Source organism: Mchenga conophoros, linkage group LG12, assembly GCF_057382185.1.
Source record: "Mchenga conophoros isolate Kocher_MC1m ecotype Shallow Benthic linkage group LG12, M_conophoros_male_GT1.1, whole genome shotgun sequence".
Taxonomy (NCBI): Eukaryota; Metazoa; Chordata; class Actinopteri; order Cichliformes; family Cichlidae; genus Mchenga; species Mchenga conophoros.
In genome coordinates, this window is record NC_140537.1 from 13,520,893 (window position 1) to 13,540,532 (window position 19,640).

Sequence of the window (19,640 nt, forward strand, 5' to 3'; positions counted from 1 at the left end):
TTTCCTAGAGGTATTCTGAGTAAAAGCAGAAGGTCATATTTAGATAAGGGAGTTTGTTTTCTGTGAGATCTGTGGTATCTTGCGTAACACTGCAAGAACACAAAAGTAACAGGAAACTGGAAGAAACATTCTCTAGGTAACCATACTTCCCTTTACTGACAGGAAAAAAAATATATTCAACTGAATTTATTGCATCAAGTCACATTACCTCATTCTCTGACATCATCCCAGGGACAGTCTGAGGACCAGTTCCCAATGAAATTACCAGCACCTCCTCTGGTACCAGCTCCTGTAGGGACTCTTGGGAGCTGGCCTCTGCCTCCCCCTCCTGGGCTATGTTGGAACGGCTCCGGCTTCGAGCAGATGCTGGTTGGTGGGTTGAAGGAAACAGGAAAGGGAACTGTGTTATTTTTACCTTTTTTTCCCCTTTTATAGTCACAAATAAGGAATCTGTTTTTAAACAAAAACAACATCAACCAAAGAGCATGTGTGAAAATGAACAGCAGCAGGCAGGAGCTGGAAAGCAGACTCAGAGTTCTATGTAAGCTGAGCTCAGCGTCATAGTCATCTGCAGGTAGCTACACACCCATGTGACATATAAGATTAGTTTATCTCACGTGTGACAGTAATTTGCTACAAAAAACAAGGTTAGTGCTGATTATGTATGAAGTTATCCTTTACAAATCAGAAATATTACTTTAATATATTCAGCAGTTTACTGATTAAGATGTTAAGATACGGACAGATGTGAGTTTTATATGAAGGCTTAGCTCATCATGCCACTCCAAAAAATAAAAATAAAAAATACTGTGGTACTGTTTAATTATGTCGACAGCTCTACTGCTAAGAGAGTGTGGCACAAACTTGTTACACAACAATCTTATTCAGACATGTCGAAGAAAAACATTTCAAGAACTTCCTGAGAGTGTATCTTTTGCTGATGGCTCACATGTTAATAAATGGTGTGTCCGATTATGTGCAAGGGTGTAAATAAATTAAGGTCGTATCTGCCGATAGTGCAAGTTAAAGAATTGCACCATTGAGCCCATAATTTGCTGTTTCACATTACTTTAGAGTTGAAAGCTATTTTATATTTGTATCATTTCTCATTCTGCCACAGGTTCATAACAGAGTGGCGGCAGTATTTTGTAATTAATGTGGCATCGTTCACGTCCCATTGTTGATCCATGACTTTAGTTCATAGACTCTGTGGCTATTTTTATGTCTTACTATAGTTCAAAATTTTGGTAAGAAGGATGAAGAAAGCCATGCTTTGTGATGTGGCTAACTTGAAACTGGCATGTCGAGATCACATAAGCATGCAGTGTTTCTCGGTGTTATCGTTCATCGTTCTTAAAAGCTTCAGCCTCCAAGACAGGTCTTTGCAAACTGATGGTTGAAGTCATGATGGTTATGTAAATCTTTTATATGCAGATACCGACATTCATTCTCATCAGCATGACTTTGAGAGTCATGAAGATCTGGTTTTTATGGTCTCTACAAGTACAGCAGAGTCTACAACCTGCCCCAAAGGCCACGTTTCACAAGTTGGTATAATAGGTTCGCCGCCGCCTTTTTGTTTATTCAATTAGAGCTACTCTGCTCACACACATCCACCCAAGTTGTTAGACTCATATTGTCCAGTTGGAAAAAAATCGTCCAACTTATTAACATGCAACAATCTCCAAAACTAACAAACTCACTGTTTTAATTTAAAATTACCAACACTGAAACACAGTGCACTATGTATATTCAAATACCAAATTACCTGCTTTTCACGGTTTAAAAATAGCAGGCCGAATGCACTGTAGCACAGAGTAGCACTTGATATACACACGTAAAAAGAAAACGAAGGGTCTAACATATTTTACCTGCTTTTTAGTTTTTAGTAACTATAACGTCATGCATATATTCTTTAGTTCATGCACTGGAAACGAGCACAGGCCTTAAAATAGATTTAAGATTCTACAGTAACTATTGACACCTGATATTCCATCTCAATGGAATTTTCCAAACAACATTACACACAAATGAAAGATATTAGGCCATATGGCATTCACCCTGGATTGCATTTGTCTTTGCAAAACAAGTGTTTTTATCAATAATTCTCCCATAAAAGCAAAATCAAATTGAAACAGGAGAAACAAATGCTGGCAAAAGTTTCAAGGAGCCAATATAATCAAGCTAAGCCCTAATTAATACAATTAATTTCACCTGTGTGAGAAACCAACTATGGCATCAAAGTATGAGATTATAAGAAGACATTGTAATTAAGGGTGTGCGTGACTAGATAGCTAATCATTACTATTATCATGAGTCAGTACCAGACATACTAGTCGTTTAATTGTTAACAGTTCAACTGATGCTCAATACATTGTGGCCTAAATGTTATGCAGCCATCTTCCACCAGGGGGAGCTGCAATCCTGACATCGTCATAGAGGTTCTCACCACCCGGATAAGAGGAAGAAAATAAATAGATGATTTATTCTTGGTATTTTAGATTTTAACCTTTTTTCACAAATTATAGAATAATGCATGATAATACGTGATGTGAGGTACCACACTTGAGTCATTGTTGAAGAATGTGATTAAACTCAAATGTCTTTCTTAGACACTTTTTGGCACTGTCCATTAAACGGTCTTCAAATTTAACTTGATATCTGAGTGTTTCTAAGTCATACTGGTTGGTTAGCCTAATTTTATTTGTTATTTAGCCGACTATGAAATTCGTCACCATGACCATCCTTAACTGTAATAGTTTCTTCTTTAGCTTAGTCCAGCTGAGGTATAAACCAGAAGGGAAAAAGGTGAAAGATAGATTTTCCCCACTCTACCTGGTAATGAATAGCCATATTCCGCTGATTAAGGAAGCAAAGAAACAGGGGGGGGAAGAAAACAAAAATAAAAAACGTATAAAACAAAATGAGTGGAATAACATCTTAGCTCTAATAATCAGCCAAAGCACTGTGAAGGGCAAAGCAGGCATGTTGAGAGCACAACGACAACAGCAGTGCTAGGTAACAAGTTGTGCGGCAGCGTGGTTTCTGTGCAGCTTGGAGCGTGAACCAACGTCTTATGAGTGTCATCTAACATAAAGCTGAGAGAAGCCACAGATATGAGGGTTAGGTTCTCGTCCACTAACACGACTGACAGGCTACCCACCAAAAGGGGTTACTAATGGAATGTGTGCAGACAGGGTGGTGGTTGTGGGGTCCCAGGATGTTATAGCAGCTAAGTGTTGTCCTGGTCATTCATTGGCAGCACAGGAGGAAAGGAAAAGGACAAGGTAGGGAGTTGGAGACAGAATACAAAGTATCTGAGAATTCAAAGTAGTCCAAGTAGTCAAGATTGAGTAAATAAATGCACAAGTGATTCATTTCTAATTAAGGCGAGTTGCTACAGAATCATTTGTCTTGAAAATGGTAATGAAGGTAATCTATGCATCTTTTCCATCCATTCCAATTAAAATTAGTTCATTTATATTTGGTAATTTATTTGGTTGTCATTTCTCTAATAGAGCCTCAATCCAGGCCATACTAATTATCTTTATAACAAGCTAAGAAGTAGCTCATTAGCTTCTCATAAAATACAGGCTTTCACTAGCTATCACCGTTCAACTCTAATTGTTTACTTTGCCCCTCATTAGACAAACTCTAGACTTATATCTTCTAGTCCTTGTATCAAATTGTGATGTTTTATCAAGCCAAAAGTTTTTTAAGATCATGTACACCAGTGCATACAGTCTTAATAACCAGAGTCACAGAAGGACAGGTGCTGTGGAGAAAGCTACCTATAGGAAGTCTGTTCTTCTTGTTGGCAGGAGTAGTAGCTGGAGAGAGCTGAGGGGTGTTGGATGGAGTGAGCTCCAGGCTGTTGCTCTTAACAGTCCGAGACTGAGGCACATTGGCCAGCAGGGTCTCCAATGCCATGTGCTCCTCCTCTCTAAGGTGGTCCCCTGCCATCAAGCCTCGAACAAACTCCACCTAGAGTTGCAAGGAAAACAGTCTCGAGTTACCAGGACTTCTTTATAGGTAATATGTAAGACATGGTTTGATCCTTAGCCACAATTACAGGCCATGGAAAAGGACTACACCGTTTTCATGTGTTCGTGGAACGTACTGAGTAATAACTGGAAGTGCAGACTGGAATACGTTACTTAAATTCTGCACTAATGACTTCTTCAGAAGCTACTTTGAGCCAGCTGTCCCAATTAAACAGACAAAATTAGAAGTGCAGAGAGGTGCCCCTCAGTATATATTTAAGTACAGGCATATAAAATCTGATTTTGGACTAAGAATGCACTTCTCCAGATAAGGTTTTTCATAAGACATTCAAGGAAGCAATGATGCACAAAGTTGGAAAAGCCCACAAAAGCATGTTAAGAGCTTCATTAACTCACAGAAAGACAAATTATCTAATAAACAGAGAAACTTAAAAACTGGCACTAAGCTTCTTGATACCACTAAAGCTTGATTTAGATTTCTGCAGGGAAATTTACTTTAGAATTTAAAAGTTACTAATATAAGCTACTCCGTTTCCAGCTTTGAGTAATTGCTCAGCTTTGCTCAAAGAACCAATGTTTGTGTATGAATAGTTTAGATAGATTGTATTTATTTATAAGCCTCCGATCAAGATCAGAGCACATTATATCTATCAAAAATGAAGTCCTCACAGTCCTTAGAACCTGAAGTGTAAGCAGGAAGTAGAATGTAGCATTTTCCAAGATCATCCGATTGATCTTAAAGGCGAATTTGGATTTGTCAAAGTTCTTTGGAAACCTAAACTGGTTCCCAGTGTGGAGTTACACACGGCTTCAGTTCATCTACAAAGTTATTTTTGCAGTGATTGGAGTAAATGACCGCACCTAGCTTTCATACTAAAAGGAATTTGATCTGTTTTATGATCTTGAATAAAAATCCATGTATTAATGCATATCCCATCAAGTCAGACAGAGCTATATGTAGGATACTTAGAACAATTTCTCTAATACATTAATTAGAGCCATCTCATCCTGCTATTGGCTTTCAAGTACCTTCGAGTGGCTCAATAGAGTAGCTAAATTTTCGAAATTTGATAACATACCAACGATTAACCTGCAAGTACTTTGTTTTTGTCAAAACACATAACAGGGACATATACTGTAACTGTAAAACAGCCTACCAGAGAAAGCAGCTGATTATGAGTAACATAGACTGCAGTCCTACTGAGGCCTTCTAGAAGATTCATTGAGGACATGGGTGGGGTTTCAACTGCTCTTCCGCCAATCACCACATCCAGAAAAGCAGCAACACAACTCTGCCAAACAGAGACCCAGAAAACACATCTTAGTACATAAGGCCCCTCATTTTTTAACCCCAAAAACCCAAACAAAAAACACATTACTCTGTTTACAGAAACAGACCTACCTTATCAAACTTGGACAAACTGCTTTTCCGCCTTGGGTCTGCATCATCGTCGGCCATTGCCAACTGCTGCAAAAGTTGCCCCACCTGTATGGCAAAACAAAAACATTGTAAACCCATCCACAACAGAATGGCCGTGTATATGACATTACAAAGAGAAAACGTGCTGTGCCACTTGCCTGCATTAAATTGAAGCGAGCCACTTCATTGATCGGTGCGTCTGAGATAATGCCATACTGCTCTGGGTTAACTATAGCTGGACAAATGAAGCAGGTCAGCAGCAGATCTGTACACATGGTGCGCACCTCTCCCACCTCAAGACGCTCTACGCATGACAAAGTCTTGTACATCTGGGACACGATCCAGCGCAGGCTGTGAGGAAAGCAGTAGGTGTTCTGCTTCAAGTAACCGATAAACTTGTTGACCAGAGCGACCAGCTTGGCTTCGTTCGCTTCGACAGCTGCCTGCACCCTCTGCTTGTAGCCCTCAGAGCCTTTCTCTCCGTAGCGCTCTTGCTGGGCCGGAGTGAGGCGCTCCGTCACTTTGGCTGGGTCGGTTTCCAGGTGGTCCTCATCTTCAACCAGAAGCTGCATAATAGGTTCGTGTAGGGTGGCAGTGAGGAAGAGCTTGGCGGAATAAAGGCCCTCGGAGAAGAGCTTGAACAGTATGCTGAAGGCACAGGTTCCCCGTCGGAGTAAACGACGAGGGTTGTCACTCTCCTTCAGCTCAAACTCTATCAAGTACCGCAACACCTGGTAGTTGGAAAGAAAGATGGATGAACCAGACGAAAACCTCTTATCTCACTGAAAACCTATGAAACTGTTACTAATGTGTAACAGCAGAAGCAGGTGGGATCACTGACCTGTAGTAAGTAGCTCTCATCCTCCTGCATGATACAGTTGCCATAAAGTGAGGTGAAGACTGTATATATGGCACCTTGAGTGTGCTCCTGGATCAGCCTCTCTCCTGCCACCAAGCAGGACGCAACCAGCCGGGGATTATCCCTCAACCTGGCCAAGAACTCTCCATAGATTGTTTCATGAAAGCCCAGAGTCTTGTAGCCATCAATAAACTGTGTATCTTCCAACATTTTGGCATGTTGGCAGCATTCAGCCGGAGAGGCCTCAGCACTGTGGAACAGAGTTGTGTCATTACCACATTTTATAGAATTCCTTCCACCAACAGCAGTTTTAATCTTTCCATTTTTTCCTCCCTAAAAAGACCAAACTCAACTAAAAGTTTAGAATTGCACTAAAATGTTTGCATCTAGCTCCGTTTTACTTACCAATCTGGCTAAAATGTCTTTCTGCAAACCAAGTCAAATCTTGGAAATGCCCAACTTTCCTTAACTCTCCCCCAAATAAATTGTAATTTTTACATTGCTCTCTGCGTATAGGTTAAAAATACAAAATATTCGGGACTTTTCTCTTATTCGCCAACAATACAGTGAATCGTGACAGTAGATCTAACCTAGTGAGAATGAGACGATCGAGGTTGATGCGCTGCTGCTTTGCGATCCATGCAGCGCGGTACAGCCTCTCAGCTGTCTTCAGCACATCACTGTTGAGCCTCTGGATCAGCTGCTTCTCTGACGCCACATACAGCCGCTCCTGCTTCAGGTGGTGGGCCAGAGTGTGGATATCTGGCTTCACCATCTTCAACGGCTCACTCAGGCAGAGAGGCAAATGACTGGAGCATGAAAGAGACAAGATCCAATGGAAACAACGTAAATCGGTATAGTATGTGGAACTAAAACTAAATAGACATTTAAAAAAAAAAAAAAAAAAAAAAAAAAAACTTTTATCAACCGTGACATCAACAAGAGAAAGGTTTCTATCAGGGGAACTGCACCGATTTCACACACAGAAGTTTCTGATATTTCAGTCACAGTTGTGTCACAAGGGCACATTGGTAGGAGGAAGTGAGAACTCACCAGGCAGGGACAATAAAATGATGCTATTGGTTTTATTAAATACTGTTTGCCACACATGTTACATTTTATTCAGTTTCCTGTAAGTCTCAACTTTGTGAAAGTGAAGGATTAAATTCCTGGAAAAACTATAAAGTGCTGAAACTGAAAGGATTTACCTTTTCCTTTTTTTTAATGTTTGTTTTGTTTTTTTAAACAAACAAAATGGAGAAACTGTCTTTTAGTCACTTTTTGGGCAGTTATTGTAACGTTCTACCACAGGCAACCGTGCTGTTGAAGGGTCAAGTATATGTATGAAATGAAGTATATGTAGAGAGTAGTATTCTAATGGTTTGCAATTGTTCTATAGCAGATCATTTTCTCTCTAAAGAATTGGCTTAATATGGGGTATGATCAAAAAGTTCTGGGAATCGGCCCCCGAGAAGAAGAAAAACAACACTTTAAATTTGGCTGCCCTCCACTTTAGGATCCTCTTCTTGTATTGAGTATTGAGGTCCAAATTTCAATCCTCCTTGGCGGCCGCTTATCGGGGCCTGGAGCCTGGGGCTCGCTCGGGCCCCTTCGGGGGTGGGGTGCCCCTGGCCTCTCGGCCTGGGGCTCGGTCACTCAGGCACAGCTGGCTGCCGGCGGAGCTCATGGGCGCGTCACTGCAACTCCCCCTGGCTTCTGCTCCGCGGCTGCTGAGTGAACCCTCATCTGGGACTCTCCTCAGCTCTTACTGGAACAGTGGCGCGGCTGCCCCTCTGTTGGTCTTCCATGGTCTCTTGTGTTCTGGGGGCCTCTGGATGTCTGGAGTTTTGATCTCCTCCATACCTGCTTCACACCCTGGAGGACGGGGCTGTGGCCCCCCCACACTCCCTAGCAGATCGTTACATGGAGAAACCTTTGGAATACAAGCGCGCTGATCCACACAGGTATGCACACGGGTGTTCACTGCTCGTAGACCCAAATTACACCTTTCTTGGCTGCTACTTCGAAGCACATCTGTCCTGCGTGCTGCACAACAACATTGAATATTTAGTATTTACTGCTGTTTACACTTAGCTAGATTAATGCGATGGTGTTGTGTTTAGTATGTTGCTTTGTTTTTTTTTTTGTCTTTTTTTGCTTGTTTTCTATTCTTCTCTCAACAGGTGATCCAGGAGATTTTTTTTTCTCCCCCCCTTTCTCACTGTCCCTCTCCCCTTCTGTTTTTCCTTTCCTTCCTCTTTCTTTCTCCCTTTCCTATCCCTCACTCATGTCTGTCCCGTCTGTAACATCTGAAAATAAAATATAATAAATAATAAAAACAAAGATCGACCAAATGGACCAATACGGCAATGCCACGATGATCCATTTGGCAAAGTAAATCCATTGGGTATCCTTGTTGGTCTTCAGACAACAATTCTGATGGCTAAAGAATCAAATGGGACAGGCGGAAAAAAAAAAAAAAAAAAAAAAAAAAAAAAGAGTATTGAGGTCCAAATTTCAATGCACGGTGTGCCAGTACACAATGGCTATGACCAGAGACCCAGTTCACAACACCAGTGATGAACCTCCACTCAAATTTGGGTTATTTTGAAATACGTTTATGTTTGACCTCTGTGTGTTTTCAGATCCTTGGTTAAATAATTGCAGAGTACACAGTACAGGTAGCCCTAACAGAACTTTCAACAGTCCTAAAAGTGGTCCAAAGATGCACAAGGGGTTGACCTTGAAGGAGAAAATTTTAACTCTGTTTCTTTTTTCCCCTCATGGGCAGATTCCCAGAAAATTAAGATCACACCACATACTACATTGTTCATGATGGTTACATCATACAAGGAAAATGATCATTTGCATTCAGTGTGTTTTGCAGACTGGCCCAGTGACAACTGCAAAAGCAGGCTTTGTCACAAGCTCTGGGACGCGCTACAGAGCAGAAAATGCAAATCATTCTTCCTTTGCCACTCATACACAGCCAAAACACATAATCCAAGCAGAATGCGTGAAATTTGAATGATTTCTTCCTTAATTCTATCCACAAAAGCCTCTTTGTGTGTGGTTGCAAACATTTAAAAAAACGATTAAAATAAGGAGTTTAGGCACTGGGAGGAGAAGAAGAATAAGACTAATGGAGAAAACTGCCTTAAAAGCAGGAACGACTGCAGGGCAGCGTCACTGCTCGGAAGATAACAGACAACTACAACATTAGAGCTGATACACCAAGCAAATCAAATTGGTTATGCAGACATAATGATTGGCTTTACATTGAATTCCCATGGCAAAGAACAAACAGCGATTCTTTTACTTCACTATTCATCATTTTTATGTTTACATTTTTCATTAAAAGCAGCATTATAACATTATGTGACTATATATAGTCAAATGGTAAAAATGGCTGATCAGAAACACCAAAGAAATGAATAAAGTAGTGGTGTCAGCGTTGTTAAAATGACGTTAACGTCATAACCGCATTAACGCGGCAAATCTCCGTTAGCGCGTTAACGTAGATCGCCCCGTGCGTGGGGCTGCACGGCAATAACGCATTAACGAGCTACCCGCTCTAATGCATTAACAAGCTACCCGCGCTAAGGTGCAGCCCCACGCACAGGGCGATCCACGTTAACTCGCTAACGGAGATTTGCTGCGTTAATGCGGTTATGACGTCATTTTAATGAGATTAACACTGACAGCACTAGAATAAAGACATTTATTATTATTATTCTTTGCAAGCAACATATTTTGTGTATAAGAAGTAGTAATCAATTGTAAGCTCTATTATTATAACTGCTTGATGAACACTTATTTACAGACATGCATGCCATTAGATTCCAGTCACCCCAGCGCGTCACTGTACTAAAAATTGTTTAGCATAATGTAGTTACAAACAATATACATGTAACGTAGACATAATGTCAACAACGCGTGTCTGCATAACCTAGATGTGATGTTGTTGTTTGTTTTGAAACCAGCTTTACACATCTAAAAAAATAAAATAAAATAAATTCCCCACTCGCCCTGCAGGCGATCTCTATCCCTTCAAGCTCGGGCCCTCTAACAGATGCCTAGGACTGTGCTCTTTGGACAGAGATCTCAGATGTTGTTCCAGGGATGACACTCCCCCAGTGTGGAGGTCACTGCCCTGAGTGCTCCAATTACCATAGCGACTACTGTTGCCTTCCCCCTCCACAGCTTCCCAAGCTCTTCTCTCAGCCCTTGGTACTTCTCCAGCTTCTCGTGTTCCTTCCTCCTGATGTCGCTATCACTCGGTATAGATACATCTGTCACTAGGGGTGTTTTCCTCTGTTTGTCCACCACTCCTATGTCTTGTTAGTTAGCCATCACCAGTTTGTCTGTATATAAAAGTCCTACAGGATCTTAGCTTGGCAATTCCTGAGGAGTCAGCTGAATGTGAAGAACAAGATCTGGGCAATCAACATGCCTGTGATCAGATACCCCACTGTGATGATAAGCTGGCCAAAGGAGGAGATAGAAGCTACTAGGGGTGGGCGGTATAAACGGTATACGGTAGAAACGATATAAATTTGGCCAACGGTAGAGATTTTGACTATACCGCTCTACCGCGATAGAGCATGTTGATGGTGTCATCAAGCTGCACCTGTTTTGGTCGAAAGCATTACAGCGGCTGCAAACAACATCATCTGCAAATTATGCCGGGCGACAGTAATAGCAAAGAGACGAAGCACTTTTGGAATATGGGGAAAACCAAAAACTGCGTTTCCTCCACTTCCGTACCATTGATTCATTAATGCTGAATTCTCTCGCAGCTGCTCTATTCCCATGTTGTTGCAGTATATTAATGACCAACCTCGTATTGTGGATGGATTATCTCAGTTGTTCTCCTGACTGAAGTTTGGTCCCTTTATAGCATCCTGCCATGCAATTGCATTTGTCCCTAACCACCAGAAACCTTCACGTTAACTTTTATCGAGTGGAAAAAAGTTAGCGTTCATCCTTCAGCTTCACTGTGCTAATGTTATGCTAACGTAACTGTTTTGCTAGCGATCACGTAGGACATCATTATATACCAGCTAGCCCAACTTCAGTAACCCTACAAAAGTCACTGCTGTTTAGTTTTCTGTCTTCATTTATGTTGGAAGTGATAGCAGAGCTGTACGTTTTAATTTTTGATATAGCAAGTCAAAACATTAAGTGGAAACTAGCGAGCTAACTTCCTGCTAACTTCTAACTCCGTTGAATTTAATAAATTCTGTTTTCATGGATGCCTGGATGTTAAACTTAATTTTTACACCTGGTAGAGCAGCAACGCTCATCATTTTATTAAAGATGAAAGAATTTAGACAGCTTTTAACTCTCAGTGATGCCACATAGGGCTGTGCGATTTGACCAAAATCTCATTTCCCGAAAAAAGAATTCTATCGTCCTGATAGCGATATAAATCACAAAAATGTAACAAGTTCTGTAAATTCTGTGAATCTCGGGCAGCTCGACTTGCATGAAGTGTTTCCAGCTGCGCGTCATGTAGCTGGAGTCGAGTGTTTTAACCGATGCATGAAACGATACATTTTTAGACATAAGTTGTAACAGCCTCAGTTTTCTTTATGAGTATTTATTACACAGGGTGCTGCGGGGAAAAGCCTGTTCTAACGTTTGAGTCTAAGGTCTATTTTTTAGCACCTGGCGGCTCTTTTTTACTTCTCATCCATAAATAATCTGCTCTTTCACGTGATTCAGTTTATTTTGAAAAGTCTCAACAGGATCTTGAGCTTTATTGTGAAAGGTTTATGTGGAACATAAACAAGCGGACACGCGATGGTGTTACCATCGTTGTTGCTAACCATAACGCATAAAAACAGGCGCTTGTCCGTCCGTAGTGTGGTTATATTAAATATAAGAGAAATAGAGAACTTTAAGAAATTAATATAGCCACTACAGTGTCCATCAAAACGATGAAAAAAATATTGCCGTAAACAGTTTATTTTAAATGAAACGATAGACGTTTTTATATCGTCATCCGATATATATCGTTATATCGAATAGGGCTGGGCTATATCATACCGTTCACGGTAATACCGGTGTAATTTTGGGCAACGATAGGAAAATGAAATATCGCGATAGAATATGGGTAAAATGCGCATGCGCAGTGCCTTTGTTTACATACGCACATGGCGGCGACGCAGAATGAGAAGAGCGAAAGTGGATCGTTAAATGAAACGGATGAACCAGAATTGGTTTGTAAAAATGCTGCAACTCCAGTGGTGTGGAACTGGTTTAGCTTTTGTCCGTCAGATATACAACAAAGCACTATTTTTGGTAGCGCATGCTAGCGGGCCGTCGTTATTATCGTGTTGTTTGGAAAATACGGCATACTTAAAATCAATCCTTTGATTTTTCTGAAAATCGACAGTGCCCCTTATAATCCCGTGTGCCTTTTGACCTCGAAACGATTTTATGTCGTACACAGCACTAAAAAAATCTGTCACATGTTTTAGTACGACTTTGCTAAGCTACGAAGCTGCACAGCTTGATGGATTGTCGGAGCATTACGGCTATCGTAGGCAGGCGCCACACGGAGTGATACGTACTGTGCTTCAACATAATATTACCATATTGTGTGTGTATAACCTCTTTTTAAGTTTTGTGGATATTATACATGGTTATGCTGAGGATATGTCGGCCAATTTCCACTGGAAATGCCTTTTGGTTAAATTGTCAGCAAGGAATTTGCACTATTACATTTTTATATAACTTTAATGTACATAAAAAACAGCTGCTTGTTTAAGTGAAAATACAATGATAGGGTTTTTTGCACTAATAAAGTTGTGGAGTTGTAAAGCATTTTGTCTAGTGTCAATTATATCGTCAGTTATATCGTTATCGCAAATTTTCAAATGTATATTGTGATAAATATTTTTGGTCATATCACCCTGCTCTAATATCGAACAGCCCTAATGCCACAGTGTTCGTTTGACTTTGGGACCTGAAGAAGACGGAGTTTTGGACCCAGATTACTTCGCAAGCAGCCGTAATGTTCCGGCAATCCATCAAGCGGTGCGCCTTCATAGCTTACCAAAGTCGTACTAAAACATTTTTTGACAGATTTCTGCGTGCCGTGTATCACATAAAATCGGTTTCAGGTCAGTAAGCACAACCAGAATTCATACATAAGGCACACTGTTGATTTTTGAGAAAAATTAAAGGATTTTAAGTGTGCCTTATAGTGTGTAAAATACGTTATACAGAAGAAAAGAATATATCGCGATATATATCGTTACCACACATGCTTCTAATTATACCGTGATATGGATATAGGCCATATCGCCCAGCCCTTGAAGCTACTGACATCAACACAAGCTCCTTACAATGCATGGAGGGTTTCACCCCAAGTCTGCCAGCCTGAGTCTGCACATTAAGCAGGAAGAAGAAGACCAAGGAGTAGTCACTGTCAGTACCAATCTCTACTTTCAATCATCTCTCTATTTTCTCTATTAATTAACAAATTGTGTTATTTATAAAATGTCAAATATTAATGATCAGTGTGAACTAAGGCTTCAGATGTTGTGCTTATCAACATAAAGGCTAAAAAACAACAACAACAACAGAAAAACCCACATCAGTCAGCCGTTAAGCTTTGGAAATGACCAAAATGATTAACCAATGATTAGTAAAAAAGGTGCCAATCATTTCCAAACTTTACCATAGTCCAGTGGTTACAGAAAGGCTTATCCATTTTGTGATGTTGAATTTTCCCGTTCCACTACTGATGATACTAATACATTGGAACAACAAATCCCTGGTTGGGTCTTTATTGTACTGTAAACTGCTCTAGATTTTGGACCTTTGTAAATTAACAGATCAGAATAATAAAGACAAAAAAGTCATTTTCTCTCAGTTCAAAAGTCATTTCAGATCTGAACGTAAGTCACTGACAGGTAATTCCCATATGGAAAAGATATATATAAATCTTATAAAGTTTTTATCTGTCTTGTATGAAACTTGTATGAAAAGCATACAAGAGGGAAAACACATATAAGATCCCTTGAAAAATTATATAATGAAACTTGTATGTTTTGTATACTTACTAAAAACATATATGATTTACTCATGAAAGTGGCCACTTTCATGAGTAAATCATATATGTTTTTATTATTTCTTTTCCATATGGGATTGGCTTACAAGCACACTTATGGCGCACTTCCACTGAGCCGCTCATCTTCTTGAATAAGCACATTCCTCACATATTTGGACAGAAGTGAAAAAGCAACTAGGCTTTTAAGTGTCTAGCAGAGAGGTTTACTGCCATTTGCCACAGCCTCATGTGCATGCGAGCGTCAATACAATCCACAGAGTAGAGCTACCTGGTGAGTCAGTCATGGAGAGCACAGAGGAACTCTAAAGCAGAAGAGAAACCAAACAACAGACACTGAGGGAAGGCATAATCTTCAACTCTGTAACCTGCATGTGAGAATAAAAGTCGTGGCAGGACAGCCACTGAAATCTGTTAACATGAGTCACGAGAGGACCGAGTGTTCACTCATAATATCTCTAAACGCCTTAATTTATTATCAATGCCAGGGCAAGTCTAGGGGAAAAAAAAAAAACTTCTGATGGTGCTTATTAAATGAAGGAGGATAATGTGAGCAGAAGTTAAGTAGGTTGTGGTGAAGAAAATACTCAGAGGGGAAAATAGAAGACAGGGAGCAAAAAGCAAACCAAGGAGCTAACTGAAATGACTCATTAGCAAAACTCCATCTTGATAACAATAATAATACAATGCCACACCACAATACAATAAATAAATAAATCTCTCATTGTTCTTGCTTTTTTCTCCAGATTTATTTTTCTCATTCGGTTACACAGATATTATTGATAAATTATTGTCTTAAAAGGGGCTGTATCAAGACACCACCGTTAGCGTGGACAATGTTCTGGGACTTATTCTGCGCTTCCTACTTCTAGTAAATATCTCAGCATCGGAGTAAAGGTGTTTGGATCACAGCCCACTCCACCCACTACATGAGCGCACACACAAACCAACAGAACTGAGTGTTTTTTTTATTTATAGATTTAAAGGATTTCACTTTCCACAAAAGGTATCTGCGGTCCCGAGCAAACATCCTCTTCACACTTCCCTTTCTCAGAATTTCTTACACTGCTCAGCAGGCAGATAGTGTACAGAAAATATGTGAGGCTTACGGGTGACCTTTCTCAGCATTTTTCCTGAACCTCAATCCTTTCTGAAGGAGTAAAAACTAACCGTTCGCTGCAGGTTTGGCCAATTTAACCAGCACACACTTTATTAATGCATCAGGACAAGAACTGATGAAACACGAAATGAAACGGAGCAAGAATAAAAGTAAACATCACCTGAGGGGTGGCTGCAGATCATTGTATTACAACAAATTTATAATAATAATAATAATAATGATTATTATCATTATTATTATTATTATTATTATTATTATTATCTGGATTAACTAACAATGACTCCCCACTGCTGCCTGCTTGCTTTACTATTGAGCATTTTGAGCAACAAATTTGAATGGACTGTAGCTGAGGTTTCAGACTGAAAAACTTGAACCTTGGTCAGGCACTTTGTAGTCACAAATACAGAGGAATAAAGTCCTGTTTGCTGAGCCTCAGTCAGATCTGAATCACATTCAATTTTTAGTAAAGACTTAAACTGAAAGTGACTACTGAGGCTATAAACAAAAAAGCATGACGTGATGAGCAATATGGGAGTTATGGGCTTAGATAACTAAGGACGTGGAAACTGTAGCTCTAGTTATTTTACAGGTGCTAAGACTTTACTGCACTGTACTGTACAACAAATACGTGTATGTTTGTGTTGTGATTTTTGTCATTAAGCTTAACCTTGGGGGGGAAAAAATTACAACTTTTTTTTAAAGACATAACACACGACAAGGAGCAACGTTTCACATTTTGCAATTGGCAACGAACAGGCTGAATTAAATTTGAGTTAACCGGCTTCATTTTTTGTAATCTACCAGTAATTACTATAATGATAACGGACAAAACCGAGCGATAATTACTTATTGCCAGAAACATGTACCGCTTATTTGAATAGTCGTGTTCAATGACAACATGCTTCTGATATCCTAAGGCCTAACAAGCCTTAACGTTACAAACATCATGTTTGTACCTATGTTTTTACGTTACTTTAGACACCGCACCCACTTTTCTCAGTGAGTGGGTGAAAGCATATCTAACACAAAATCTGAATAAAACATGTACATTTTCTAACTGCCGTGCATTTGTGTGTTTATAGTGTCCTTGATTTGATGCTGTTTCCACTCCTGAGATTTGGCCAAGCAGCCAGCAGTTCGAGATGGGTAATGTTAATGCCCGTAAACGCCTGCTCCATTAACTTGTAGTAGATCACCACAAGACGACCCGGGAATCATATCAATTAAACCATATGACCGGTATTTGCCAGCTAAAAGCTATGAAGGAAAGTGGAACAAGGGGCACCCAGGTGTCACACTGCTTCCAGTAAAGACGAACTTGCGAATGCACTGATTTGTGGGACGCGGAAAGAAAGTAGCCCTGTGAACTGGCTAATTTTGTAGTAGCCTGCTAATGTTAACCAAGTTAAACTGGGCTAACGTTTGCGAGTAGGTCAAGCTAATGATGAGCTAGCCCGATAGCTACGTTAGCTTAGCTTTAGGCTGCAAGCTCCTGAGTGGACCAAATGTGAACAACAATACGCGTTACCATAAAATCAGTCACTTACCAAACGTAATTAGTCCGTACTAATTGTTCCCACCTCCTCTAAACACAGCTGATCATAAGATTTCTCGAGTCAGTCAAGTGTTTGTTGGCGGTTAGCGGTCTCACACTGCCTTCTTCATTAGCGAACGCTGCTGTCATTTACTGTCATCACGAGGAGACCTGCGCAACGCGCATGCGCAAAAGGAAGCATTTGGGTCGTTAAAGGGACATTTCACGCTAAAATAGAAAACATGTTTAAACATCAGGTTTCCTGGAAATTAAGGAGGTTTAAACCTTCCTCTTGTGGTACCTTTCCGTTACTATCTCTTATGTTAACTGATCGGTTTTGACCCGTGTCCTAAATCAACCAAAGAATATCCTCAAAACAATGGTTTACCATGCAGTTTGATTGTTAGTTACCTTGTTAGGCTTCCTTATCCATGAAAAGACTGGTTTTAATAATTTTCTTGTAGCTCCCAGGCCCTTTCTTTTTACAGCATATCTCGTTTCCATTCTAAAAAAAATTTTAAAATAAAAGGGTGTTATGTTACCTTACTATCGTTGACAGGTAATGGAACACACACACACACAAACACACACACACACATATATATATATATATATATATATATATATATATATATATATATATATATATATATATATATATATATATATATATTAGTTTTAATATTATAAAAAAATATTATAATATTATAAGCGGTATCACAGGTCCTTCCTCACAGCAGCTGCGAGGTTGCAGTCCAGAAAACATATCGAGGACTTGATGTTTTCCTTGTTTTTTCTCAGGGATGCCACTCGCAGGTTTGCTTCTTTAAATCTTCCTGTCGTCTTCAATTCGATGCATAGCTGGTTTTTGCATCACATCCCATTATGTCGTATTTGCCTGAATTGCTGGGCATGTATTGCCAGAAGGAGCATTTCCCATGGAAAGGGGCAAAACATTCATACTGTTATGTCTGGGCCTGGGTTGAATTTCAGTGAAATGAGCCTCGCCCATCCAAGAGATATCACCACTTTTGGATTTGTTTGTTTCAGCAGGAGCAGCTTCAGCAACTGTGACCTCCTCACCAGATTCATCAGTTGTATCCGTGTCCTCTGGTTGATAATTATATCCTTCTTCTTCTCATAAAGAGCTTGGCTTATTGTAGAATTCTTTCTGCATGATGCAAACTTGAAGTCACCAAAATGAGTCGGTCTTACATGTAGATCTCAGTTTGGATGACCTTTTCAGTGAAGCAGTAAGAATAAAAGGGGTTGTTTATTTAGGGAAGGAGACAAAGCGTTAAAGAGAGTAGCTTCTAACTGAGTTAGTGAGCTCACAGTGTGTTTATGACTTTAGCTTTAGCACTACTGTTTTATAATGTTATATCATAACTGGGTCTAAACCAACCCCAACAATAAAAAAGTCATAATTTTCACCAGCGCATTTCATTATATAATTTAGTTTTATTGTTTTACTTTGTTTAAATAGAAATTCTGACAAAGTCAAAAAGCCTTGATACAATAAACAAATTTAAAAGGTACTTTTATGCATTTTATAACCTAAAAATGGGCTGGTCCTGACTATAACACAGGAGGATTTGTATTTAAATAGGCACACATTATATCCCAAATATTTATTTTTTATGCACATATTATGTGTCTCTTTATGGATAACCAAGTGACATTTAAATTGTTTATATATAGTTATATGGAAGCATGGTTATTATCATATTTACATAATATGTTCATCTCTGTAATAAGGTTTTTTTTTATGCAGAATACGGAAAATACTTTGGATTAAATCTGTTCGGATCCTTTTTCAAATGTGTATTTAACACGCAACTGATGTTTTGCTTTATTTTATTTGTGAAAGCAAAACTTGATGTACCATTAACACTGCCGTAAAGCTGTGTATGGGACATGATATGAACACTAGGAAAATATGATGTTGTCATCTAATCAGAGCTGAAACATAGTCGTTTCTCCATAATTTCTCAAAACACAAGTTCATAGTTCTGAACGTGCATTTTCCAAAACAAGTTGTGAATCAAACAACTACAGGTAACCAAAAGCTACCCAAAGAGCTGTAACTCATATGTCACAGAGGCTATTTAAAATAGTAATGTTAAGGATTTATACCTCCAACTTAACTGGACATGTACCATCAGTTGTTCAGAACCTCGTGAAGTATGTTTTACTCCCCACAGCATCAGTACCATTGAATCCTAATATTTTTGTTTTTTTATACACACACCGAATGTCCTTTTATGAATGATGTATCAGTAGTGGTTTACTTGTTGCTGTTTTTTTATTATTATTTTATAATGCTAAGTCAGTGGAGCCTGCAGCTGAATCTGCCCTCTCAAATCCATTATCTCCTAGTTTAACAGAACTTCAGGGCTGCTACCACAAGCGTTAGCATGAAATAAACTGAAATGCATTCAATTAATATGAGAGATCCCACCTGGAGGATGAACTCCTGATGTCTTGCTCTCTACCATCGACACTCCTTCACATTGCCATTTCCCCCAAGACCTGCAGATGTCACTGTCGAGATGTTTAGATCAGAATGTACACTTTCCCAAAAAATAAGTGAAATTTTATTTTAATAAAACAAAACAAAATC

At 39.5% G+C, this 19,640-nt stretch overlaps 1 protein-coding gene across 5 annotated transcripts in view; it reads right to left on the bottom strand.

Moving 5' to 3' along the window:
• gapvd1 (GTPase activating protein and VPS9 domains 1) overlaps positions 1–17,178 on the bottom strand; it is a 31,572-nt gene extending 14,394 nt beyond the window's left edge. For 2 of the 5 annotated variants that reach the window (XM_085293812.1, XM_085293815.1), the window contains exons 1-9: positions 17,031–17,178; positions 6,874–7,092; positions 6,266–6,533; positions 5,583–6,155; positions 5,407–5,490; positions 5,162–5,296; positions 3,792–3,984; positions 3,164–3,244; positions 209–366 (exon numbers count right to left, since the gene is read on the bottom strand). In XM_085293812.1, coding sequence (XP_085149938.1) covers positions 209–366; positions 3,164–3,244; positions 3,792–3,984; positions 5,162–5,296; positions 5,407–5,490; positions 5,583–6,155; positions 6,266–6,533; positions 6,874–7,058 — 1,677 coding nt within the window. In that variant the 5' untranslated portion in view covers positions 7,059–7,092; positions 17,031–17,178. Of the gene's footprint in view, positions 1–208; positions 367–2,835; positions 2,860–3,163; positions 3,245–3,791; positions 3,985–5,161; positions 5,297–5,406; positions 5,491–5,582; positions 6,156–6,265; positions 6,534–6,873; positions 7,093–17,030 lie in introns of all 5 variants that reach the window. The other 3 variants (XM_085293811.1, XM_085293813.1, XM_085293814.1) reach the window with 3 other exon arrangements.
• Between the last annotated feature and the right edge of the window lie 2,462 nt (positions 17,179–19,640).